This window comes from Onychostruthus taczanowskii, unplaced genomic scaffold (genome assembly GCF_017590055.1).
Source record: "Onychostruthus taczanowskii isolate IOZ18803 unplaced genomic scaffold, ASM1759005v1 scaffold89, whole genome shotgun sequence".
Taxonomy (NCBI): Eukaryota; Metazoa; Chordata; class Aves; order Passeriformes; family Passeridae; genus Onychostruthus; species Onychostruthus taczanowskii.
This window is the reverse complement of record NW_024506882.1, coordinates 1-27,551: the sequence shown is the minus strand read 5'-3', so window position 1 is coordinate 27,551 and position 27,551 is coordinate 1. Positions and strand designations below refer to the sequence as shown.

General features: G+C 42.4%; 2 protein-coding genes across 2 annotated transcripts; both read right to left on the bottom strand.

Moving 5' to 3' along the window:
* Nucleotides 1–2,802: 2,802 nt before the first annotated feature.
* Nucleotides 2,803–19,561, bottom strand: SMTNL2 (smoothelin like 2). Its single transcript, XM_041425273.1, has 8 exons — nt 18,902–19,561; nt 12,841–12,931; nt 11,886–12,128; nt 9,581–9,656; nt 9,310–9,480; nt 8,658–8,775; nt 7,186–7,337; nt 2,803–5,217 (listed from the first exon to the last, which is right to left on the bottom strand). The coding sequence occupies exons 1-8, from the start codon at nt 19,304–19,306 to the stop codon at nt 5,091–5,093; spliced, it is 1,383 nt and encodes a 460-aa protein (XP_041281207.1). The 5' UTR covers nt 19,307–19,561; the 3' UTR covers nt 2,803–5,090.
* Nucleotides 19,321–21,044, bottom strand: LOC121347016 (WAS/WASL-interacting protein family member 3-like). Its single transcript, XM_041425275.1, has 2 exons — nt 21,020–21,044; nt 19,321–20,214 (listed from the first exon to the last, which is right to left on the bottom strand). The coding sequence occupies exon 2, from the start codon at nt 19,966–19,968 to the stop codon at nt 19,321–19,323; it is 648 nt and encodes a 215-aa protein (XP_041281209.1). The 5' UTR covers nt 19,969–20,214; nt 21,020–21,044.
* Nucleotides 21,045–27,551: the final 6,507 nt, after the last annotated feature.

The following is a 27,551-nucleotide window of genomic DNA, read 5'->3' as shown; positions in this document are numbered from 1 at the left end:
GAGCCTCGCGCCGGCGAACAGCCGCGGGCGGGGCGGCTGAGGCGGGGAGCGCGGCCCGGGCACCGCCGGCTGTGCCGGCGCCCGCATCGCCTTTCCACACCGCGTGTAAGCGGCCAGTTACGGCCGGATGGAAATGTAAGTCCTCCTCCGCACAGCAGTAGGGGTAAGCTAACACCGGCTTGCTTACCACGTTCCACTGTAATGCCTTTAAAAAAGATTTGACAAAGAAGCGGTTCCTCACATTGTCAATTTTGTCTGGATGTAGAAAATTGGGTCACTATTTGTGAAATGGCCAAGTCAGTCTGGAAACATCTCACGTTTTCTGTGGGCGAGTCTAACCAACCGGCATTAATAAGACTAGATCTAAATGAAGTATGTTGCCATATTCCTTGTTGGGTGCATGAAAAATACCATAAATAGTCTTATTCATCAGAGAATCAGTCAGCAGAACTGCTGCCACTCTGTTGAAGTAGGAGAGTTCTCTAGACTGAGCTCACACTGCAGCATCATTAGCTGCTTTCTTTCAATGTTGCTGAAATCACAACATTGAAAGATAGACTAACGTAATAGCTCTGAACAGTGGTGTTCCACTAGAGTCCAAAATACTCCATGTGGAAAGGCTGAGAGGGCTGGGGCTGTTCAGGCTCCAGTACTTAGAAGAGGCTTCTAAGAAAAATGGGGACAAACTTTTCAGTACAGCCTGTAGCAAAGGACAAGGCTTAACAGTTTTAAAACGAAAAAGGTTGATTTAGACTAGATATAAGGTGAAGTAGCTGCTGGAACCCAGGGCTAGCTCTTAGAACTCTTGGTGCCACGCCAGGAGTGGGGAACTGCCTTGGCATGAGGATTTAGCAGAGGCAGAACCTTTAAAGCCACTTGCTCTCAGGTGCCAGACACAAACCAGGACAGGGACCAGGCAGAGGAGAAAGGAAGAGGCTCTCCATCTTGAGGTTCTATAAGGGAGAGTTTACTCCAGATGAAGGCAGCAGGACAAAGAGCCTTAGCTCTGTTGTGTAGGGGCATTTTGTACAGATACAAGTCAGGGGGTGGATACAAGCAGCTAACTAATAGGGAATCCTCAGGGGAGGAGTGGGGGGATTCCACCGGTCCAGCTGGGTAGGAGGGTGGAGAGGATGGGCCAATGGGTCTTCCAGGAGTAGGGGAATTCCAAAGGGGTGTTGTAGACAGGGGTTGGCACGAGGTTTAAGTGGCAGAGAAGGTTCGGGAATCAAGGGGTGGATTGCCTTGATAGGCAGGGAAAGAGCTGGAACAAAAGGCAGGGAATGGCATGAATGACAGCTTTGAGGGAGGGTAAAACCCAGGGGTAAACCAACTACATGAGGGAGAACATGGGGGTACAACAGAACGAATCACTTAACAAGGAATCAATAAAATCAAACTGCAATAATAGGGAAGAAATTTTTTTACAGTGAGGATAGCAAAATACTAGCACAGATGGCCTGGAGAGGTCCCCATTCCTGGAAAAATTCCAGGTCAATTTTGGGCTTGGCCTTGAGCAATCTGATAAAGCTGAAGGGGCCAATGGGTCTTCCAGGAGTAGGGGAATTCCAAAGGGGTGTTGTAGACAGGGGTTGGCACGAGGTTTAAGTGGCAGAGAAGGTTCGGGAATCAAGGGGTGGATTGCCTTGATAGGCAGGGAAAGAGCTGGAACAAAAGGCAGGGAATGGCATGAATGACAGCTTTGAGGGAGGGTAAAACCCAGGGGTAAACCAACTACATGAGGGAGAACATGGGGGTACAACAGAACGAATCACTTAACAAGGAATCAATAAAATCAAACTGCAATAATAGGGAAGAAATTTTTTTACAGTGAGGATAGCAAAATACTAGCACAGATGGCCTGGAGAGGTCCCCATTCCTGGAAAAATTCCAGGTCAATTTTGGGCTTGGCCTTGAGCAATCTGATAAAGCTGAAGTCATAGAATTATTGAATGGTTTGGGTTGGACAGCCTTGGTTATTGCAGGGGGAAATTGGACTAGATCACCGCCACAGTAATCAATCCCTTCCAGCCCTAACTATTAGCTCAGTATGTTCAAGCATGGTGCTATAATGGCACCAAGGTTGTGAATTTGATCCCTATATGGGCCATTCACTTAAGAGTTGGACATGATGACCCTTGTGGGTCCCTTCCAGCTCAGAATATTCTGTGGTTCTACATTAACTCCTCTGAGGCTTTATGTAGACACAGATGCATTTTAGCATAACCAAAAATGGCTTTTAAATGCATCTTACATCCTGTCTTTTATTCTGGACACCTTAGAACTACCTCAGTAAGCCAGGCGGAGTTTAAATTAATGATACAAGGTTGAACCTTTCGGACAGTTTTATACATAATTACATATATTTAAAATACATGTAAAAGAGTTTGCATGGGTTCGAGCATAGCTTTAGATTAAACACTTTACTGGACATGTCAGACAAAGGGAGAAGTGATGAAAGAAATTCATCCAGTTATTACATTTGAAAAGAGAAAGACTTTGCTGCTATGGGAAGCATAGTCTTAAAAAGTAGATGATGTCTCTGCTGACATTATCTTGAAAATATTGCACAGAACAAACTGATTTAGCCTTTAAAAGTAGGATCAAGTTGTCAATAAACAACTGTAGATGTACTTTTAGATATAATACAGAAACATTAGAAAAGTTAAGAAACAGTCCATTTGTGTAAATATATAGTATGCCAACTTAATAGATTGTTCTTTTATCGTTCATGCTAAACACACTGTCATATATACACACATGCTCTGCATTTAAAAAAAAATAAAAATACTGAAAAATCAATTGGGGGCATACATTATATACTTTAATTTCAATATAATCATACAATCAAATAGTTGAGGTTATTCATATAGAGCAGACCTCCTAATGCACAAAGCTGTAAGTTTTCTAAAAGTATGTCATAGCGCTATCTCCCTAACCCTCACACACAAACCATCAGTAGATCAACTCAGCTTACAGTCTTCAACTTTCCTACAAACAGGTGTCTGGTAAGTCCCAGATATCTTTACGATCACCTCTCTGAAGTGGGAAGACTTTAGAAAACCTGTACGAATACCTTGTGGATAGCTGCAAAAACAAGGTAAATTACAGAACGTATATAGATTCACCCTGTTGAACTGGCAATACTTTTACAGTCTAAAAGTTCCTTTATATAATTATATGCTATTACGCCTAAGTTGGCCAAGCACTTCCCTGCGTCTTCAGCACTCACATCACACAGTAAAATCAGCTATGACCTTGGACTGTGAAGGAATGCGATGTATTAAGCCAGTATTGCCCCTCTTGTGGTAGTTATGATAGACCTTGGCTCTGCTACTCAATAAAAAGTATTCTACTGTAAGAATGTTTTGGACAGATTTCTCCTCATGCTTAACCAAAACTCCAAAACGTGAGTACAACATGTTTATCCTTACAGTGCATTTGGTAGAGCTATAGGCACACACTTACTCTTCAGAATTATAATCATTCAAGACAAAGTAGAAAACTGAAGGCAATGGCATTTATATGCTAACAAAGCGGTTGCTTCATTCATGGTTTTTAAGTAAACTAGACTAGAAAGGGAGACTGAAGTAAAATCATATTTCAAATGCAGTTGAACTTACATACCTTTTAAACTGAAATTCAGAGCACACAGAATCATGACTGGAACAAAAATCTTGTAAGTAAAAGCTCTGTGTTGTTTTCACTGATTTTACTTGGCTATCTTTCACATCATTCTAAAAAGATGCAATAAATCTGAAGAATGCTTGACATATTTTATTATAAATGGTCATCAATACAGAACCAAATTAATCTTTCTAAATATCTACAGATCAATATAGAACCAAAGTAATCTTTGTAAATATCTACAAAAAGCACAAGGGCAGGTTAAAAAACATTCTCTAGCATGAGCAGACAATTTGTGGCTTTCAGTTTGTTTCTTTCTATGAGCCTGTTCTTAGGGAAGAAATAATTTTAGAAGACTTTTTTTAGTCCAGTAAATCTGGAATAATCTAACTCTACTGTGGTTTTAATACTCATTTAACTGAAAACTTAAACTAGTGCAAGGCTTTTGAAACTATTTCAAAACTCCCACATCTTTCATATATATTTTTAGTGTATTGTTCGTTTGCCTCAGAATCAGCATCTGTACTGAAAGAGTTGAAAAGAGTTCACTCTTGTCCAGGCTGAAGAGCTGCTCTCCCGCTGAGTCCAGGTAAAAGGACATTACAGGCTTGTTTCTATTACAGCTGTTCAAAGGATTTTGTACCTTGCTAGCTCCTACCTTTCCTGCAATCCTAAACCATGCAAGCACACAATCTCAGAACAGTCCCAGCTGTTGCTAGTTTTATTAAGAAATTAATCCAGGATTGCCAGTAGAGGCATTAGTAACCCTTTCAGCATATAGTACTAGATGTGACCATTACAGACAAATGCCATTATGTAACGTAGTAATCTGTCACCACGCTCATCAGACAATAGGTTATGCTCTGTTTATGCTTTAAGAGAACAAAAATGCCTGTTTGATCTCTGTGTGTGTATGCCAGAGGGGTAGGGTTGGAGGAGAGGCATTATTGCCCTAGTGGGTGAATTCTAAGTCATTATTTGCTAAACAGAATTTTCCTTGTCCATCTGCTATTTCTTTTATACTATGTTCAACAGACAAGTAAAACTGAAGGTGCTATCTTCTGGAGTTTTACCTGCATTTTAAGATGGAACACCTTCATAGCAGAGTCACTGCATAAAATTGTCCCTAGCTTTACAGACAAGAGAAGTACATTTGCTTCCTGTGATCTTTAAACATAAAAATCCTAAAAATCCAATCTACTACTAGCACCAAAATGACAATATTTGCTTTTGCATATGTCTTTTTGTCTTTTTTCAAACCTATTTCCGTATTACTGACATGGTGATGTGATCAACACTTCAGGGCACTGCTCAGCAATACTTCAGTCAGCCAGCTACACAGCTGAATGTAAGCAAAGGGACAGTGCAAAGCAAGAAATAATACTGTGTTTCATTCTCAAAATGTCAGTCTTCCCACTAGCATGCTGTAGTTGACCCTTCTGGCTGGAGTGGTGTCGATGGTTTTATTCAAAACATCGCAGATGACTGTACAGAGACTGCACATAGGTGAAGACGCACATGGGATCTGGCTTGTGACCCATCACCATCATGTCTTCCACTTCTATCAGACGGTCACAGTGAGCCATTTTTCTGTATTAACAATAAAACAGATACAGCAAATCAAGAGTTACATAACTGCTTCCAGGCTTCATTTGATGATCTGATTTGAGCATCATTGAAACATTTAAGAAATCCTGAGGTTTATTGGCAGCATTTAATTTCACAATGAATTGAGCAGGGTCAGGCTGGACGTTGTTATTTTTATGACCATGGAATATTCCTGTTCTTTCTGTCTCTTGATACTGGGATCTGATCTAAAGCCCTGGAGGGGTGGTGCTTTTTTCACTATCATTCACATTCCTTATATCTGTAGCATGTAGCCCAATCTCACACCACTATGCCCATGTCTCAGTTCTTGGTTATAAGATAGGGAGTTCCAAAAGAATGAAAAAACTCAGGAGGAAATGAGATGTGCTGATGAACGCCCATGTGGCTGTGAATTGTTTGTTCTCCACCACCCCCATATCTTCAAGATGTGAGTGATCCAGACCAGCAGAAAGGAACAGATCTGCAGAGGCTTAAGATGAAAAATCAAAAGGGCAGGGATCAATTTTATCAGCATAGCTAGTACTGGGGTGAACAGCAATAGCTGAGAAAATAGCCTTTACTGACTACTCAAATTTATTTTACTCAGATAAATCAGTTTAAAGGCAGTCATAGCTATGAATAATAATTTCTGTAATTTTCTCTCATCTAATGTTTCTTAGTGTTGTGTTTATGGTGCCCTTTGTCCTCCCCTAAACTTACTGTTTATATAAACTGAGGTAGAAGAACACTGCAGCTTTCCTTTGAGAGTTGTAGATAGTTTTTTAGAGATCAATCACCTAAAAGTATCACAGAATCTCCTTCAACTCACTGACAAGCAACAAAATTTTTTTATATGTACATATATGTGTACTTAAAAAAATACTTGTATTTCCCAAATTAATTCCTTTGCTAGAGGCTGTAATAAGGAGAAACAACATTATGTCAAGAAATGTGAAAGGTTTTTTCTGAATGGCCAATGGCAAATCCAGTTCTTTAAGTTACTTCATTAGCCATGTCTTCCTACTGCCTGTTATCATTTGGAAAAAGTGTACCAAACCCAGCTGCATACCACATGGACACGTCTTACCCTAAGAATCATGTTGATATCAGCTCAAAAATGTTACTATCTCCGACTGGCAGGTTCACATTCATAATGACTTTAACAAATAAATTAGCATTTAATTACCTGCTATACAGCATAAAAAAGAATCTGGATAATGTGACTGAGGGGATTAGCTCTGCCTGTTTTCAGAAATGCAATTACCTGGCTGAGATACTGAGAAGCTCTCAGCCTTGATCTGTACTTACACTGAATTCAACCTTTGTTGTTTTTCAAGCAAAACAAGGTACAGTCAGAGATGAAGTCTCCCACATCTTCTATGTGTTCTCTCTGCAGAGCTTCATTATCTTTTTTGGCATGATACATGCAAGCTAGTAATGCTGGTGCCTCAAATTTTAGCTTTCATATTATCCACATTCCGTACTGCATTAGTGTATAAATCTAAACTTCATATAAAGTGTTAGCAAGTTCTCCTCACAGTTTAGTCAGACAAAACAATCCTCTCCCAGCCTGAGAACCAAGGACACTGTTGCAGCTTCAGGCCCAAAAAGTATAAACAGCAGCGAATTGAGGAGAGCAGTCTAGGAGGATGGGGCTTCATAATCTGAAGCTGTAATTGGACAATTAACCCTAATATGTAAATGGACCAAAACTTACAAAAGTGTGAAAACGTGTGATCCATCATCCATCTTGGGTGTGGCCTCGGCCAGGCTCTTGTACTGTCCAAAGTGTATCCTTTGAGGGCCTTTTTACTAAATACCTACTTTATTCCTTCAACACTGTCTAGCCTCTGTTCTAGGTAGCCTCCCAAGGCATCAATAGTCAAAAAGAATAATAATGAAACTCTTCACCGCTGCTCAGGTGCATTAGACTTGAACTGGAAGCACTTCACAGAGCGCTAATGTACTCACTCAGCCGTTGTGAAGGCCAGCTCAAAGTTCTGCTTGCGGTTAGCTGGGTCAAGCTTATTATAATCAAAAGCTTCAGGAAAGAAAGAATGCACAAGAGCGCAGAATGCCATCCCATCATTCCAGCTTGAGGAGAAATTCTGGAGATCAATGTGCTGTCATGATGAAAAAAGTACACATGTTAATGCAGCACAGGGGAACAAATAAGAGCAGCTGCTTTTGTTCAATGCAGTATTCTATCATTCTTTCCCACCAGCAAGAGCACAGGCTTTATTTTTTTTTTTCTTCCCATCTTTGTACAGCCATTTCATTGTTGACATTCTGGGAAAAAAATGACACACTCAGCAATAAAAGCTCTTTGCCTGAAATACCTAGATGCAAAGCAGACGCATAGTCAAGTTCCCTGATCCAAAGCCCCCTGAAAATACTGTAAAGAATCTCATCAACATCAGTGAGCACTGGAGCAGGCCCGATGCATCAGCTCAGTATCTGTGAAAACTAAGGACTCTGCTGACATATAACCATAATCACCCTATGGAGGATTTAAAATTGAAGAACAGTTCATTTTGTGAATAACACAAGATAAAGACTATGCTTGCTTGCTTTGCCCAATTCAATATCTGTTTACAGACAGATAGATAGGAATATAAGAAAAATCATACCTACTGCCCAACCTGATTCTCAAAACAAATTCTTATTGTTACTTTCAAATGCCACAGTGAAAAGAAACATACTTGTGCTCTTGTCTCATGCTGCTTTCTCATCATATAAAATTCAAGTCCCAGCTTTTCTGGTAAGCAATTAACCAAAATTTTAATTAGTTCTGCTTATTTATACTATAATGTACAGTTTAGCAATAATTATGCACATATAGTAATGTTGAAAAACATACTAAACACATGCAAAAAAAGCCCTAGAAAAAAATTTCTATTATTTCTTTGACAGTTGCAGTTTAAGGCCAGGTAAAACGAGTAGCATCTCAACTGCTGTATTCTTAGAGTGACACTGATGCTACCTCATAAAAGTTTACTCACAGTGTGATTCAAACTCAGCCATTTATTACAAATTTGTTTGTGAAATACAAACAGAGTACCTGGGTCTGCATGTAGCAAAATGGCCACAGTCTCTATGTATTCAGAACTTGTCATGTATAATGTGAGTAAAAAATTACAGCCTGCAACTAAGAAAAAAAAGTCTGAGTGTATACTGAAATTTTTATCCATAAGCACAAAAAGGTCAGCTTTCAGAAAAACACTAATGCATTGCTTTAATAGAGGATCTCATTCATGCAGTCACTGACAGTCTTGAATTGCTGCCTATGCAAACCATATTCACGTTACCCACACAGAAATTTTTGACCTTGAGGAAGTTAACTCATTCTCTAACATATTTTACATTCAACCTCTTGAGCACAGAATTTGGCAAATTCTCTTGAAACAAAAAAGAGAGAAATGAAAATACTGGCCTATCTTTACCTTGTATCCTATGGTTTTTGAGCGACACCAGTCTAACAGAATTTGTTTAATGCTGCTAGCACTGGCAACCCCAAAACTCAGTGATCTCTTCAGCTTAGCTCTGGATTCTCCTTTTCCTCTGGAAAATTAACAGAGACCAGATTAAATTACATTCTATAAAAACTTAAACCTATTTGTTAGGAACATCTATACAACTTTGCCCAGGTCAGCCCCTGTCCAGGTGATACTTGAGAAACATGTTGCTGAAACCTTGACTTGTTGGTCCTGCAAGAAAAACTTAGTTTTTATTAAACGAAAGCCAGAATTCCAATTCCAAACCCTCTTTTTTTTAAATCATACTTCCATCAAGAAGTGTCCATATTTTGATCCTTAATGAATGGCAACAGAAAGTCACTAGCTTTCACACAAAGCTTTCCTGATTAAAAGGGAACCTGCTGTATCAGCTGAACAACTCCAAAGCCAGAGGATTCTGTAGCTGTGAATTTCCAAGGCTTGGTCTGTAAGTCAGTGAAACTTCAGGGGCCTCATATTGTCCCTTAGCTCCAGATCCTTCATAGAGAGAGTTCTCCCACCCAGCTGTACTCTGCTGGCAATAACTGACAAAGTCGTTTCCCATTAACAAACCGTTCTGGACACAAGGACTGAGACGTACTTCCCACCATCATGTTCGAGTTTCTCAAGAAGCGCTTTCCTGGCCTGCGTTGCTGCAGTCCGCGGGAGCGTCTGAGACCGCACCAATTCTCGCCTCCTTTCAACTTGGCGATGCACAGTAGGAGGAGGTGACTGAGAGCTGGGGGTCACCTCACAGTAACTGTCAATGGCACTGAAGAAACACAACGTGAAAAGTATGTGGTAAACAAAAGAGTAACTCTCTGCAGTGACAAGAGCCAGCATAAAGGTTCAATGTCATGAAGAATGCATACCTTTCACCAGTTTTGGCTCCACTACGCAGCCCGTAGTTCACAGTTGAGACAGGCTTGGTGACAGAAGTAGCATTCTCTATATAAAAACAGAAAAGATGCTTTAGTGCAGAAACTTTCCTCATGTGCTTTCCTGATGGATAGACACGCATTCATTTTTACTCACCACACTGTAAAGCTGCAGGCCTCTGACTTCCATATGAGCTAACAAGCTGGGCAAGGATTTTCCCCAGCAGTTCAACTCCTCTGTAAAATTGTTGCACTGCAGCGAGGATAGTGTAAGCCTACCAGAAAGGACTCTGAAAGGATGTCTTGGATAAAACTGCAGTTTGGAAGGTCAGATCACTTCAGGCCCTCAGAGGAGGGCACACTGCCACTGACATTTCAGTTAAAGGAAAAAGTTGTGCTTGCAAAAGTCATTCTAGCAGACAAGCCCTGGGGAGTTTAATGTAATTGAGTGCATAATTTAAATGATCTAATTTCTACCAGGAAGACATTTTAATTTGTAAAGTAGAACAGACTTGAAGTTGCAAATGTGGCTTAAAATCAACTTTGCATCTTCCTCTCTCCACCTCTGAGGTTCTACCTTATGTGCTTTGTCTCTTAGGGCTCAGCTCTGGACTCCAGCTACGCTCTAAAATTGCAAAACAGTGGAGTGTCTTGCCCAGTTTTAACACACCAAAGCCAAAATTTGTTGCATAAACCAGCAACAAATTTCTTGAAAGCTCCTTCTATACATGAAGGACTGCCATCTTAGAAGCAATCCAACCTGATCACTGTCTTACTCTCTGAAAATACAGAATTCTCCCTTCTTCTTATAGACGTGATCCAGATCAACTACACTTCTCAAGTAAAACACACTGGTAGATGCCAGGATACAGGTGTGACAAATTTGTGACCATTAACAATTGCCAGATAGTTATGCCAGTCTCAGATGTTTTCAGATGAGGAGGAATGTAATCCTTATTCCTTAAGGGCTACATATTTTGCTAAATAAACTGACACTTGAGACCACTGTGAAATGCCAGTACATTGTGCAGACAGTAACAATTTGGTGACAGCAATCAGAGGTACTTTTGGAGAGAGCTCAACTCTTCTATTTCAACTGAAATCAGAAATTCTTAAAGCATTTTGTCCTTTGCCACATTATATTACACAGGAGACTCCTTACTTTTATCCTGCTCAAAGTAATTTGCTTCAGCATACATGGCTGGGCACACCACTTTCCAACTGCCTTGTGTGCAGTCACAGTTTTCACTTGATCAGCTGAAATCTTCACTGCTCAAGCGGTCTGCCTGCCTCACTTTTCTGGCAACTATGGTTTCCACTGCAGAGATTGCCTAACGGTACACAGGTACATCACTGTGCAAATAAGGGTAAGTACCCTGATTTGAACTGATTGAGAATCTGATGGAGTAGAACCAGTGTTTGTGATTCCATGAGTCTGCATGCAGACCTGTTAGCAATATTAGTATTACCATGTACCTACAAGTCAAAATATATGCTCAGATCTGAATCCCCCAAAGAGCCCAGAATCACTCTCAATTTTTGTTGCATAAGGGCATGCAGATAGAAACAATCACCTACAGTGGCAATGAATCCATTGTTCTCATTGTAATTGAATTCCAGTCCTTCACTGTATCAGCACAAACAAAGGATGTGTTTGCTACATTTTTAGTTTTAGTAAGATAAAAATTGAAAGAATAACCTGAAAATAATCCCTATCTCTTGCTAGCAATCCCATCCCAGTCTCCTTCTGTAATTTCTGACCCATATATATAATCCAATTTGTAAGTGTCATAGCCAAAGATGAATGGCTTCCATGTGAATTTTTTTTTAAACTCACTTTCAATATAACTAAGATACTGCAATCACTGACATATGTATATGTGTCAGACTGCTGTCAGTCATTCCTTCTTCCAAATGACTATTGGAACCTCCTGGCCAAATATCTGCCTAACTTCTCAGAGGGCCTCCAGTCCCAAAGCACTAAAAATGTCCACAAATTTCGTGAAAAGAGCTGGGCACGTTTAAGAGATTAAGTAACTTACTGATTCACTAACTGTGCTGTAAGATACGCTTCACTAAAAACTCAGGTACATTAGGCACAAAACTTCTCTGCAGGTGTGACATTACAGCCGAAAGCTCCAGGTAGGACCCACAGCATTCCAAAATGGAGTGTCCCACAATGGGCTATATAGCCATAGAAGCAAGGTTTCATAATCACTAGGTCACAGGACAATACTCATAGTACCAGTTAAAGAAAGGAAATGGGATGCAGCTTCAGCAAGTTAGTTTTCTCTTTTACCTGGCTGGTTGGAAGATTTTACTCCCATTGTATTTGCGCTCTTGCCCTGTCCCAGCAGGCAAGAAGATGTATTAGTTGTTCCTGCTGGACAGATGTTCTCTCCTGAAAACTTCTCAGATGTCCTGGTTACTGCAGTAACGGGAAGGTGGGGCATCTGTAAGGTGACTGCAGGGGCATGGGCTTCAGGGGACGAAGATTCTGACATCTCAAAACAGGTCAGTTCATGGGTGACTTTTGCCTGACCTGAATGAAAAATGGGAGAGAGGAAGTAAATTTGTTTGCAGTTTGTAACAAAGCTACAAACCAATGCTCATGCAACAACTTTATTTGACAGGTCACTGGACTTACTCCTCTGTGAAACATTGTACCATTTACATAACTGAAACAACCCTAGCCCAAGTGACCCTTGCAGCAATCACACTTACTCTATGTGAATCTCAGCAGGAGCAATGTCTTCAGATCATTAATATACTAGCATTTGCATTTGGTAAGCTTCTCTTCCTCTGCGCAGCCCTCACTCGCAATCTCCTGCCCTGGTTAAGGAACCAGCATTTCTGTTCATGCTTTTATGAAACACTGTATGAATTTCTCTAAAGTGGAGACGGTAAGTCCTTCCTTCACTGAAGGATGACAGAAGCAGACAGGTGACTTGCAAGATGTTTTGGGATGCAAGACTACAACGACCCCCACCACAGAAGGCCTTTTCGCTCGTCTTTCAAGTTAATGCAGGAGTAATAGCCTCCAATTTATGAAACACTGTAGTAGATGCTTAACAGTAAAGCCAAAGTTTAAAAGTTAAACTCCTAGTTATGAAATAAAGTACTAGAGCCACTGGACAATATCCATCTGAAACTATAGTAGATTCTAACCCTTCCAAAATGTGAGTCCTGCTCTATGACTGCCAAGATCATGTATTCTACAAGCAGTGCTGCTTCATTTCATGCCCTGTTCTTACCTGATGATGAAGATCGATGCCCATTTTCAATGATGGAAGAACTAAAAACTCTTCTAAACTCAGGCTTCCGGTGGTCATCCAGGTCTACACTCTGTCAGAATAGACAACAGACATGACAGCTAAATTTCAAACAGCAGCAAAAGTGAGAAAAATATCCCGAAACACCTGCCAAGAACAGGTCTTCCTCGTGCAAGTGACCACAAAATAGGAAAGGAACAATTACCTAACCCCAGGAGCCAAGCCTGCACTGGCAATGCATAACTTAAATCAATCTTCACACATGTGTCCTTAACAGACCCCAAGCACCTAGGAGGTGTTATCTTTTATTAGATAAATGTATCACCATCCACTGCAATGGTGATAAACAGAAGACTTGATGTAACAGTGGAGAAATTGATTGAAATTGAATGGAATAATGCTGTGCATTTTTTTCTATTTGCTGCAGAAAGAAAATACAGTATAAAAACATTGTGCAGGCATTACAAAGTAAATTCAGTCCTAGGACACTGCAGCTATTTTATAACCTGTAACTTCTGTAAGGATAGCTTTTTTTCTGGCAAAAGCATAAATTGTCCTCATAATGGCTGTCAATATAATTACAGAAAAATCAACCAAGAATTTTTTGTGGGTTTAGTGGGAGGTTGTGGGGGTTTTTGGGGGGTTTTGTTTGTTTCTTTGATTGAGTTTTTTGGCTGGTTGGGCTGGGGTTTTTTGGGGGGTGAAGGGGCATGTTAAACCGTGAGGAACTATGTGATTTTTGGCTGCATAACTAAAGGAAGAAGAAACTGCTTCACAGATACATGATTACTACAGTTAAGTTTCCAAGAAGAAGCAGCAGCTACAAGCAGTAGAGAGAAATTTCCCAACACACAGTCCACAAAAACATTCATTGCGTAGTTATATTTGCGTAGTTATATCCTATCCAGATGTCTTAATTTCTGGGAAAAAACACTTATTTTGAAACTTTTGAAAAAGGTACTGTGCATGAATAAACTCGGTTATCACTAGCTGCCAGGATTGAGAAAATTACAAATTAAACAAATATTAATTACAGAAACCATGCAGAATCAGGGGCTCAGAACTTTTATTGCTGCATTTATTGCAATTGAGATCCCAGTCAACAATTACTGCCCAAATCCAGAACTGAAATGTAAAGCATAGCTAATGCAGCTCCCTAGAATGTACCCATGATACACAGTTATAACTGTTTAGCCATTCATGTCAGCCATTATGACCTGAATGTGAAGAACACCTGTGTAGGCTGTAAACATGAATCTGCTTTTATAAGCTGGGGAGGTGTGGGTGAGTAAAATCGTCAAATGACATGATTGTTGCAAAGGTCACGTAGCATTCTATGCACTGAACTGGCTTTATAATACAATGTCAAGTGCTGCATTACCTTATTTCATGCAACGCTGACTGCTGCAGTTTGACTAACAGTGCCAAAGAAGAAACTGATACCAGGCTGGAGGATGGGGAAGAGGGCCCATGTGCTGACAGAACAGTGGGAGGATCTGAGATCAGATTCTGATGTGCATTTAGTAGTGTCAGGCTGAAGTACTTTCAAAATCCACTTTGGAGATGCCAAGCTTCTGACAAACCCATGTGTTTAGCAATACTACTTCTGTCAGTGCTGGTTACGTAGATTATAAATAGCAGAGAGGTAACTACTCATATCTGTTCTTAATAATAAGAAGTACGCATTTGTACAACTCATGTGACAACAACATGATGAAGAACTGATGAAGTTGAAGAAAAGAAAGTTAACACTAATATTTTGGATGCCTTATCCAAGCTGTTTTGTAGAACTAATCTCTGTGTAGCTCAGAGGTCTCCATGTAATGGAGGGTGATAATAGTTTTCATAGCTATAGGGCTGCTGGAATTCCTCCTTTGCTGCAAAGAAGTTACACTTTGGAGATCCTTAACTGGAAGCTGCAATTATCGCAAGCCAGTAGTAAAAATGCAATGCATTCAGAAAAAATAAGCACCAGTTCACAAGATTAGGGAAAAAAAATACAATTGTTATTTCCTCGCTGAACCTCTAAGGTGCATGTCTGTTATGTCTTCAAGATTTTGTCTGCAACAAGGTCAAATTCTTGCAGAATGAATGAGAGACACAAATGATATTACTCTCATTCAAATGACAGATTTCAATCAATCAATGTCATTCATAAAACCACTGACTACCACAAGGGTCACAATACAAATCACTGGTTCTAGAAATGCTGTTTATCTAGGAGAAGTACACCCCCTTCCTAAATATGATAGGTGAAATTGCTGCTTCACTGTGATGAACAGTAATATTGCCACTGACTGCCACAAAGGCAAAGTTCCACACTCTGTTTCTTGCATATATAGAGATCACTGATATATCAGATACTGGGAACAATGAAATTTTGAGGAAATGCAAACAAGCCAGCTAGACACCAGCAAGAAGTGTACCACATTTACCCCTTAATTCTACTACTAGAAAGCCACTGTCCACCAGACAATACAAATATTCTCTATCTGTAACTGACCCTGCTACCTGAAGAAAAAGCCTTGAACACCATGAACATATTAGAAAATATTATTGCACTGAAGAAAAACAATAGGAGTACTTTGCATAGATCCTTTTTTGAACTAAGCCTGGATATAAACAGATAGGAAGGAAAAATTCTCTCTTAGCAGCTTCAGCCGGTGCCTGTGGCTATGCCACAGTGAATTTAAACAAAACAAACAACAACAAAAATAATCTAGATAAGGATCAAGGCAATCTTGAAATGTCACCATTCCAAAAGGACACTTGCAGGAAGTATAAGAGAATAATAAAGAAGTTAAACCAACAGACTTCCTTTATCAAACACAGGAGTTAAGATAGTTTGGAAATAGAGTATGTAATGCTCCATTAATCATGTAATCTCCCTGTCATTATAGAACCATATAACGGTTTGAGTTGGAAGGAATCATAAAGATCATCTTGTTTCACACCTTGACATGTGCAGGGATTCCATGCATTAGATCAGGTTGCTCAGGAGCCCATCCAACCTGGCCTTAAAGACTAATAGGGACAGGGCATCCACAACTTCCCCGGGCAACCTGTGCTTCACCACCTTTTGAGTAAATGGTTTCTTCCTAACATCTAATCTAAACCCGCCCTCTTTCAATGGTTTAAAACCATTGCCCCTTGTCCTGTAGCTATCTGCCTGTACAAAAACAAGTCCCTCACCCTCCTTTTCGCAATCCTTCTAAAGTATTTGAAGGCCGCAGTGAGGTTTCCCTGAAGTCTTCTCTTCTCCAGGCTGAATAACCCCAGCTCTCTCAGCCCATCTTTGCTGGAAATACATGGGTCATTATATACACTCAAGTCATGTCATATGCAGTTACTCACAGGCTGACTAAGTGCTGGGTGCCATCAGGTCATCAGGGAGAGACCCCAATGGGTAGTAATACTTGTTTAGACCTTCATAGGTGGCCATAGCCAGCTATCTCTGTGGCTTTGACCACTGCAGGCAGATTCTCTGCAGCTGTCTGTCCAAGTTATACAGAAACTCTTCTGACAGTTTTAAAACAGGACACCCTTAAAGTGCTTTTAGTCCTCCCTCTCAACAAAGGCATCATGCTGAATCACCAAATCTATGGAAATACTGTAAGTTATGAAGCTCTTGCCAAAATGTAAAATCAGACCAACAAAAGAAAGATCAAAACTCTTCCTTTGTAAATGCTCAGTGGTGCAGGTATGGCTCTAGGATCCAGATCTTTGAAACTACCTCTTCAAATATCTCCTATTTTCCACCTTTGTGAAAGCAACTCTCAAGACTCTGGCATAGTTAAGAGAGCTAAGTTGAAGTCTGGTATCAAAATAACAGAAAGACTCAACTCCAAATCAGAGAGGCTAACAGCCATTTAAAATTCCACCTAAACCGGCATTTAGATTGCTCTATATCAGCTTTCAAGGACATCATAGCAGAAACTGCCCATATTAGAATTAAAAGGAGATTTGTGTTCTTGCTTCTGAACTCTGCTTGGAATTCCCTGGATTCATTTTTTTTTTCCTAATGAAATTACCAGGAAAAATAATCTAGGAATATTAGAAAATAATAGGTCAGATACCAAAGATGCTCAGAATGTCTGGTATCCAATTAATGCTGCATCAACTGCACAGTACAAAGGAAGTCAACTAATAAATCTTTTCAGGAGCAAAAGAGCACATCTTGATTTGCTACTATTTCCAGGTCAGTATTATTTGCTTCTTGTGTCTCGCATTAAAGAAGTATTTACTAAGACTAGAAGCATCACCAGTGCTCATGTATCTGAAAACATACACAGTGCCATTTATGGTATTCTGTTTCAAATCCTTTGGTCATATAACCAGAAATTGGAATCAACTGAAGGAACAGTGTTCATTACAGAGAATCTGAGCAACTGTCCCAGCAACCAGGCCTGGTCTTTCGCCATTTGCGTGCAGCCACATCAGAACCTGACCCACAAACTCATGTTTTCACTGCACCAATTTGGTGTGTACAGCTGTAGCTGTACCTCCCATACTTCTCAGTACTGAAATTCCCTTTCGGTCAGCTCTGCTAACTTGGGAACATCTCCAACCTAAATTGTTGGGAGGGCACTGAAGAACGATCAGCACTTAAGTGATCTTCCTTAAAGCCCCAAAGCAAAGCAGGAAGGTTCCCATCCAAACAAAAGCTCATACCGTGCTCTATCGCAGACCGATACCTAAAGCTGGATATTGGCCGTAACGTTGATGCAAGACCTTCACAGACTGTAAAGTGCACACCACAGCGTAGACAGTGGTGACGGAGCAAGTGAAATGAAGTGAAAGACCACAGTCCCTTGTCCCTTCTGCATCACTCATCTTACTTCAATTCCTTGCAATATAAGCAAGTGTGGATAGCTCCACAGAACAAAAAGGAGGCAGTCTGGAAGCTGTATGGATGCTGCTTACCTTTGTCACATGGGGGAAATGCAGCAGTTGCTAGAATGTATCAAACAGCAGTTTGCCCATTTCCATTTGCCCAGAGGAAGGAAGCCAAATGACCCCATTCACCCCCTCTTCATTCAGGTCAGCAGGAATGAGGAGGGCTGGAATACAGACTCTGCTCATTCCCACCACTTCTAGTAAATTTAACTTCCAAGCTTTTCTTCTTTAACCCCAAGCCTAGACAGACCACAGACCAGTTTTTTAAAGCTCCAACAGCCTTAAAACCCCCTTGAGACATGCTTAACTAAGAGCACATGAAACAGGCTGTCATCTGTGAAAGCCAAGTCTCTAGTACCTCAGTTTTATGTGACCGAATCACAGTGTACTGACCGGTTGCGTTCTCCTGGCGTCAAGGGTGGCACAGGAGCTCTCAATTCTTATTGCAGAGACAGATGCAGAAAAAGAATTACACAAAACATGTCGGTACCAGATGAACTTTCCACTATTGGGATTTTTGTACACCAAGTTACAGTGCTCTATTACACTGCAGAAAGTTTTATCACTGGGAGGGATGACTATGTTTGTGCAAGTTTAGGTCACAGAGACCACGAAAGCTTGTGTCAGCCTCTCAGGGATGAGCTGCAGCAGTGAGGGACAGTGGCTGGCAGCAAAACTGACTCACTGTGGGATGTTATCTTATGAAAACGACTGCCTGCTGTATGCTAAGCTATTCCCCTTTGCAAGCTTGCCAACTGGCAAACAGCATTGCTGGCACACAGATCCCCCAGAATCGAGTCCAAAAAGGATACAAAAATATTCACGTACACACGTACATTGATAGCCTAGACTGCACCATCTCCTCTTATTTCTAACTACAGGGAACTCAGGTTGCTACCACTCTAACCAAGATCCCAGTCTGACCAAAGAGGGCCATTATCCGGTAGATCTCCAGTTGGTATCACAGCCAAGACCATTTCTCAGAGCACCTCCCAAAATACCCACTGACCCCGCGCTGCAAAAGAGGAACCCCGTGTACCTAAACATTATCCCGTGCCAACGCAGTCTGGCAGCACCCGTGAAGCATCCCTTCATGCATGCATGCCCTTGGCCCTCCCTCCCTCCTGTCGTCTCCCTGGCCGCTTACTTGGCTGCGGCCAGCGACCGTTAGCTTGGCATGACCGGAGAATGCGCCGTCGGCCGAACCTTGCTCAGGCGAGCCAGGCCCCGCGACCTGAGGGCTCTTCGCCGCCTCGTTCACCCACTCCTGCGGCAGCCCCGCCGATCTGCCCAGGGCCTCCACCTGCCGAGACAGGCGCTCCAGCTGTACCCGCAGGCGCCGGTTCTCCTGCTGCAGCTCAGAGACAGCGTGTGCCAGGGGGCTGGCGAGGCGCAGCACCTCCTCCACCTGCCGGCCTACTCCCTGCTTGAACAGCTGGATGTCCACATGGATGTCCCGGACGGCGCCCCGCAGCGTGTCCTCGTAGCGTTCCAGGCCGTCGCAGACAGTCTGCGCCTCCCGACTGTTCAGATCCTCGATCTCGCCGGCCATGGTGCCCGCGCACCTCAGGCTGCGCGGGCAGGGACGCAGGAGGGTCGGGAGCAGCTATCGGCACACGCCGGACAGTCTCCCCACCTCCCTTCGCCGCCGCGTCTCCTCCTCTTTGAGACCTTTCCCTGCCTTCCGCCGGCCCCTAGCCCGTCCCCTAAGCCCGGCCCCCGGCGCCGCCGGGCACGGCCCGTCCTGCTGGGACGCAGGGGCTCGGCGGCCCGTACGCCGCGCCCGGGGCAGCCGCCGCACAGAAGCGGTGCGGGTGGTGCCCGGACCGCCCCGCTCAGCGTACACTCCTTCAAAGGGGGAGATGGAATTTCGGGAGGCAACGGTGGAACGAGCAGGGGGAAGGGGCGGGGCCACGGGCTCTTTCGCAGCTGCCCGGGGACTTCACGGCCCGAGAGGGCCGGGCGCGGTGGGCTGCGGGCGGCGCCGCGGCAGCGAGACGGCTCGAGCCGGGCGGCATGCCGGTGTGGGGGAAGGAAGAAGTGGGAGATGTGGGTCGGGAAGGAGTCGGAGAGACACAGAACGAGGGGAGGAGGGGTTAGTACCAGATCTTTACCGGGTTGCTTGGACGATGACGATGTGAAAGTACGCACAGATTGTCTCTTTAGCGGGGAACACGGAGGCAAAGGGAGGAGAGAATGGTATTTTGAGGGCATAGAGACGGAAATGCATGCACATGCACCCTTGGACAAACTGCCAAATTTTGGCGCTTTCACGGGCAGAAACTTGTAACCAGCCTGTTCACACTTACACGTTTCCCACAGTAGGCTGCAATTCCATGGGCATTAGTATTGAGCTGCCAGGTCGTCCAGCAGATCCAATCTGTGTGCATGGTGGATGCGACACATTTCTGTCAAGCTAGCCAGAGACACGATGCAGAACCCTTTCAGGCGTATTCTTTGCTGCAGCACAAGACAAAAAAGCCTCACAGAAAAAGGGAATCTGAGAAATATTTTAAGCAAATTTGCACCATCAAATAGCCTATACATGTCAGCACTTTATGTCAGGTAGCTACAACTTCTTTGTTGTAGTTAGCAGTTGTCGATAGTAGCCTCCTTGCAGCAGCAAGTAGCTAAGCCTGTAAATCTGGAACATGCAGGGAAAGTTGTCCTGCCCCAGTCAGTATGCATAAAACTCTAAAACAACAATAACAGAATTCAATTACCATTAGCTCACAGGAAATTTTTTAACATTATGCAACCTTACCTAAAAACAGTATGTGCATGTGTGTGTGCGTGTGGTTATTACTGTTGACAGCTCATAGCTATTAGCTAATGGTACTAATGGTGTAATTCTTTGGAAAATACTCTTCTCTGGTAAATATTTCAATTTTTACCTTTTTTTTTTTAATTGCTAAAGAAAACTTCTATTTTTTCACGGAACAATTATCTAGTAGACATTTTAGTTTTCTGACAAAAGGTGTTTTGAAATAAAATTCCCAACCTATTCTCACCTAGGTCTAGCGGAGCCAAGCAAATAAAATAGTTTGGCTGTTTACAGACTCAGCAGCCATAGAGTAATTGCAAACTGCCAGTGTCTCTAAAACTGCCTGTCATTCATGCATTTAGAGCAATTTACAGTACAGGTGAGGATACCAACGGTTAAGGTACATCCTAATCTCACAAAAAAGTTAAATACAACTTTCCATCTGTCCTGTTGCAAACAAGGAATTAGCTTTATACTTCAACAGTCTGAAACCACACCCACCTTTCTGTTCCCTTTGAAATCTTCTCCTTTGGAGCTCTTGCAGGTGGACAGAGCATGGGAATTTGTCACTCTCCAAAAGCCTGTCAAAGCAGTTATTGGATGTACACAGCACAGGTGAAACCCAAACCAGTGATTCAAAGATGGAAAGATAATGCTCAGATTCTCAGAGCTTAAACTGAGGAATTTAGAATATTTTGATGCCCAAATCACACTAGGTTCTCTGTCTCAATATCTGATAGTTTTTCTTCTTCAATAAAACTCTATTGGGAAATAAGATTTCTTTTGAAGTACAGGCAGTTAAGGGCCTCTTTTCAGGTCTGAGCCACAGCCCAAAGACCAAGATCAATGGGTGCATTTCTGTTCATGGTGTTTCAGTAGTTCCCTAAGCACTTTTTAGAATCAATCTGGAGTGCTAGAAAAAAAAAAAAAAAAGGAAAACTCTCCTAGAACAGCAGCAATGTGTAATTTCATTAAAACTAACTCTGTTTGCTTTCCTACATGTCTCCATAGAAAGACACGTGTATAACATAGGTGGATGTACCCGTGGGAATTCAGAAGCTGAACCATGAGCTGGAAGTCCTCACCTGACAATAAGTTCTTTCTAGGCCGGTGTTAAAAGCATACTTATTTCAGACCTTGAGAAAACACAACCTACTGAAACATACTAATCTAAAAGCTAAGCAATCCACTGGAAGTTATGCAACAAGGATTTAAAGAGGTATCTTAGACGTAGAAAGATTTTTGATAATTTAAATATCAAAAGCCCATTCTGAAATCAGATCAGTTGAGTGCATGGATACAATCACTGCTCAGATGAAGTTTCACAGCCTGACTGCAGGTGAAACTACAGTTTTTTAGCAATTGAGGAAAGATAAACCTTCTAAATATAAAACATGAGTTATGCTCTTAGTGACTTATATCAGTCATTAGTTCTAATTTGCAAAGCTTATTGAAAACAGCTGAAGATAATCACTCCAAGCAGGCTAACAGCCAAGAAGCCTCAGTTGTTTCTTATAACTGACAGGCAGCTTTTCGGTGTCCTTCTGGCTTGTACCAGGAATTATCGTAACATTGAAATCACGGTGGCAGATGGTGACAGAGCGTACGCACGAGGCACGTGTCCGCAGACGCACGTGCAATCGCACACGCCCAAAGGTAGCAATAGGAACAGCCATTCCCTCACTTGTGCAAGGTATGCAGCACCTTTGGCCGTGTTCACTCACCACAAGAAGGACTAACAGCCTCCGTTTCACCTAAGGATGCCAAGCCCTGTAAAGGGTAACATTTAGGAGACAACAGTTGCTGCCATGGCTGCAAACTTTGTTTTCTCAATACTGATCTCGGGTATCTGAGACCTGGTCATCTTCTCCTTAGCAATCACTATGTGATCATGTGTCTGACAGCGTTCCACGGGCAGTTCCAATTCTTTCCAGATCACAGTTCTAGCTTTTCACGGCATAAAGCAACCTGATACTCTGGGCTAGCTCCGGCTTACACAAGACTGCCAGCCAAGGGAAAGGCCTCAGCAGTAGGAGATTTTTTTATCAGCACCTGTCTCAAAGCGCTCTATTACAGAAGAAGTGGAAAAATTCTACAGTCACTTCACACAAACCAGTTCCTTAGTCACATCTCCTCCTTAGCACCTGCTTCAACAAGCACAGCATCTTACAATATGTCTTATTTTTTATTTTCCATGGCACTCAGCTCACCCCATCTGATAAGAGGTGACACCACTTGAAATTCTGAGACCAGGGCAGAGGTGGGTAAAAAGGAGAAGCAACCACGAGACTTAGAGGTATTTGGTGCACTGGTGGGAGCAATTCGGGCTGAGCGTCTCACAAGCAAATATTTCATTAAGGGGATGAAACCTGCTATTATATTAATTCACCTTTGGGATTTGCATTTGAAAGGAGTAGGATTGCCCAACACTATGGGAAGGCAACAGCACCCTTGCATTGTCCGGCTGGGGTTCTTCCCCTGGGGAGTTGCCAAAAGACATACGAAACTCCGGCTAAAATGTCCCTGAATCAGCTAACTACAGTCTTCATTCTAAGAAACATCTTTACCAAGCATCTGGAGATTTTCAAAAATGTCAAAAGATCAACAGCAGGCTGGTTTTGCTGATTCCTCCTGTGTAATCTTGTGCTAGGTACCCCATTATCTCACTTTGCATTATGTTATGGAATTCATCAGTGATATTTGACCATTTATCAGGCCAGGGCTTGGTAATGGCTTTCCTCTCTGATAATGCTGGTTGATGAGCTCCTCAAGCACCCTTCCTAAATCCTCCAACACATTCCTGTGTACCATGTAAAATTCCCACAGTTTGGATAGAGGCCTGACTGGTACGTCTGTTTGTTTCTTTTCCTGACTGGGATTCACTTTTTTCTGAATGCTCCAGTTTTCCAACTTGTTATTCTTCTCGGCTTGCCACAATCTGTCCCTCTCTTTCTTGTTCTACAGCAAACTGATTCCATTATGCCTCCTTTTAGGAGGGAGATCCCAAGTGTTAAAACATGCTTACAGTCTGTCACAAATCTGAACAAAATTGATACTGCGCCAGAGAGCAGTCAGCTTCCTTCCTTCAACAGGAGAGCTTTAGCCCTTGGCTGCTGCTGTGGCATTTTGGCCTGTATGACACAGGTAACACAGTTAATGTTTATTTTTATCACTGACTGTACTTAGCAATTGAAAATAGAGTCAGACATTTGCCAAGGACAGCCATGTAATGATTCGCAGTATGGTTTCTAAAGGGCTGAGAAAGACTTGTACTGCAGATAGAATCCAGACCTTGCATTAAGCTCAATGGAAGGAATGATCTGAAGCTCCTAATTGAGGTAAATATGCACATAATTTAATGCTGGTAATTTAAAAGTTAACTGGTAATTTAAAAGTTAACAGGGCAACTTCCAGTCTCATCTATATTATCACTAATGTGAAATTATTCTTTGAATTCCTGAAGTTACCTTATATTTACTGTTATTTCTCTAAAATCAGAACACAGGCTTTGGTCTTGATTTTGAGGGTTGCCCATACCAAGTACTGGATTTTTCCTCCCTTCCATGCCAAAAAATGAGCAACAAAGGAAGTCGATCTATATCTAGGCTTACAAGAGCATTCACAAAAAGAAGCAGAGGAAAACATTTGTGTTTCACTTCATCAAAAATATTTTATCCCAACTGTTATTCATTATCAGAACAATGAACACAGAGATGTGGAGAGGAGCAGTAGCGTGTTCAACAATGACCTTGCTTCAACTCTTTTAATGTAGAGCCAAACTTATAACTGATTTCTTGGATGCATATGCTTCTTATTGCAAGCAGAAGGCATCATTAAGTTCCTTAAGAAAGCTACGACATTTTTCCTCTCTTTATAGACAAGACAAAAACAGGGGCATTTTCTGAGGTGGTCTGTCTACAGCACCAGTGGTTAAACCACTGAATGACAACTTAGCTTTGTACAGTTCCCAGCTGGCTTTCTAGCATCAGGCCTAAGCTTTGCCTCTCTGCTGCTTCAGCAAGTGTCCCAACAGCTGTGCAAGGAGGATGCAGGGCAGTGCACCTAGCCAACTGCATCTCTCAATGCCCTAAGCTGTGTCCATTAGCAAAGGAATATTTAGGACTTCCCCAATAGAAGTAAACCTATACAGCTTTCTCATATTTCACCCTAAAATCAGAGAAAATATGGGGACCTTTCATAAGCTTCTGATTTAAAACTTTCCCATGCACATCAGCATCAAATCCTTCCAGAATCCCCCTGCCCCCATTCCTCATCACAAGTTTAGAAAGGTGGTGTTTTCTTCCATAATTTACACAATTGGCAGTTCTTTTACCAGTATCCTGTGCTGCTTGGTACATGTTGGAAATTTTGTTGCAAAAAAACTTTGCAAGGAATACCCAGAAGAGTTGAGATGCACAGCAGAAGAGCAGGCATTTGACAAGCATTATCCTGAAGCCTTTGGAATATACAACGCCTAGGTTCCCACCCTGCTACTGCATTCCTAATGGGCTTCTTTACAGCACAGAGCAGCACTAGGCTGCCCACACCAACAGTGGGCAGTCTGTGTCACGGGCAGCAGCGGCATACCTCTCTCTGCATGGGAGCTTGCTTTCCTGCTGTGTGCAAACCAGAAGCTCTGTCAATGGGATTAAGCAGTAGTACTAGTACCAGTAGTCAGGACCTGAAGCTTACCTTTCATTAGAGTACATGCAGAGTAAACCAGGCTCTCCTTTGAGAGATCTTTGAAGATTTGCTGAGATTCAGAAAGCTCACGGGCAGTTAAAGAGCCTGGCTCACACAACTAAGGAACACACAACTTTCCTCTGAAGGTTTTTATCAGTCAACAGAAATAGCGCTCTGTAAGGGTCAGCAACTCGTCTTTCTAGACCTAATAACAATAACAGGGCCAGCAAAGCTGTTCCGTGATGACACCCATAGTGATTTATGACCTACAAGGGGCTGCCTTACAGCAGGAGCACATAAAATGCGGTAATGCTAGTTGCAGCTCAGAGGGGTTAACAAAACCTGTGGCTGAGGGTAGGAAAGGCTATTCTGCCCTTGTTAGCTAGTGTGGCTTTTAATAGGCTCCTTCTCCCATGGAGAACTGAGATCCAGGGAAGCCAAAGAGTTTGGCAAGAAAGTTGTGAAAAGACCAGGAAGATCAGCTTTTGATCGTTCAGAGGGAAGAAGAGAAGACGCCAAAATGGACAACTTACATAATGAATAACTTGGTTGTGGGAAATGCAGGGCAGAGTTGCATGCTGGAAGGACCACTTTCTAATTTTGTGCCACAGATAGACAGATGGGAAACTATTCCTGACTGCTGAATGCAATGCACATTCATTACTTGCAGCTCTTCCTAGTAAGCATTGACACTGTAGCATCAGGAGTGAAGACTGAGTTGAAGAATTACCTCTTATCAATCAAATTACAAAAGGCTTGGGGGGAGTGGGGCGGGAAGGGAACAAGAAAAGATAAAAAATCCCCAACTGAACTCTCCTCTTGTCTACATCAGGTAGACCCATTAATGGGACTAGAATCTATCAGAGCCTGAATTAACAAGTGAGTGAATTTCTCCTCGGCACTTCATCAGCACAGCTGCATAACTGACATGCACAGAAACAGAACTAAAGGAAGAACAGCAGCATTGACAGCCTTGATGATGAAAGGATAAAGTTGCCAGCTGTCACCAGCTGTCTTCCTACAACCCAAGTAACTGTCACTGAATCCTCTCTGGAGATGGCACATGCCTCACAGATAGCCTTGTCAGTCATGGTGTGCTTCTAAGGGTAAGCTCAGACCATGTCACAGAGCCAGTTATTGCCTTTCTTAGACCTTTTCTAAGAAAGGCAATAACTGGCTCCAAATGAAGGTTCCCTCCAGAGTGGAGACACTAACTAAATGTTACAATGCGGAACAGCCTCTGTAGGAAGGATCCTTTGCTCGTGCAACAAACTCGAGCAGGTGTCTCTTGTGGAAATGTGGAAGTCAAGACAGATACACTGAAGATACATTGAAAAAGCTCTTGGAAAAACTGGATTTAACAGCCCCATACCAAAACAGGCCACTGACTGCTAAAGGGACAGCAAGCAAGAGCCTGCAAACCTCTTTCGGTGTCCAAGAGGCAGCACAAGCTAAATACTACTGAACCTAGATTGCATGGACTCTGTCTGAAGCCAAGGCACAGCACAGAGTGAAGTCAAGGAGGGCATGTCAGGGACCAGAATCAGCAGTACTTCCCTCTGCAGCAGCTCCTAAGACCTCTTCCTCACTGGCATCACCCACTTTTGCTCCCAGCAAAGGTTGTTGTAGCCACAGCAGCTGTATGGAAATGACAATTATTTGGTTTTAAAATAAAAATCTCCTCCCCAAGTATTTTTACATTTACATTTTACAACTCAATTGCTTTATATAACCCCACAGAGCTATGGACATTAAGACCTCCCGAGGTGGGCCAGAGCCTCTTAATCCAGACCTACAACCCATAAAATAACCATAATTTTTACAAGCAATGCAATACAAGACAAAGAAAGCAGCTGCAGGACACAGCTAAACCCACCATGTGCCCCAGCCCCACTCACCTTGTGCAGCTACCGCAGCTCAAGCACCACCCCGGAGCCTGTCCCCTGGCCCCAGGGGATACTGTCTCAAAGAGAGAGCAGTCGGCTTTTTTCCTTCCACAGGACTGTCCCCAGTGAGGAGCCTCCAAGCACTGGGGAAGTGAGCCATCTCGTCAGTGGGGAAGCTGGCCTCTTCCTTCAGGGATTAAATCCGTGCCACATGCCTTTACATGAGAAAACACAAATGTGAGTTCAAGGACGCTACTGATGCTCCACATCAAACCCAGAGAAAAGGCAAATTTGTTGCCAGTATGGAAAAGCTGATGAAGAATTTTGCTCAGTGGAGCATGCCTTCTTTCTGAATTGCTTCCTAAGTAGTTACAAATGTGGCTTTCTCAGGTAAGGCGATGAACTGACACAGAAATAGAAAAAGTCATTTTTATATTGAGGGAGGGAGGGAGGAAGGGAGGGAG

Excerpts from the sequence above, each read along its gene's own strand:
- SMTNL2 (XM_041425273.1), bottom strand. The coding sequence starts at position 19,306 with ATGGCCGGCGAGATCGAGGATCTGAACAGTCGGGAGGCGCAGACTGTC. Across the intron at positions 9,657-11,885 it reads AAAATCTTCCAACCAGCCAG|AGAATGCTACTTCTGTCACC; the intron begins GTAAAAGAGAAA and ends GTTTTTATATAG. Across the intron at positions 9,481-9,580 it reads GGAGCCAAAACTGGTGAAAG|TGCCATTGACAGTTACTGTG; the intron begins GTATGCATTCTT and ends GTGTTTCTTCAG.
- LOC121347016 (XM_041425275.1), bottom strand. The coding sequence starts at position 19,968 with ATGCCCTCAAAATACCATTCTCTCCTCCCTTTGCCTCCGTGTTCCCCG.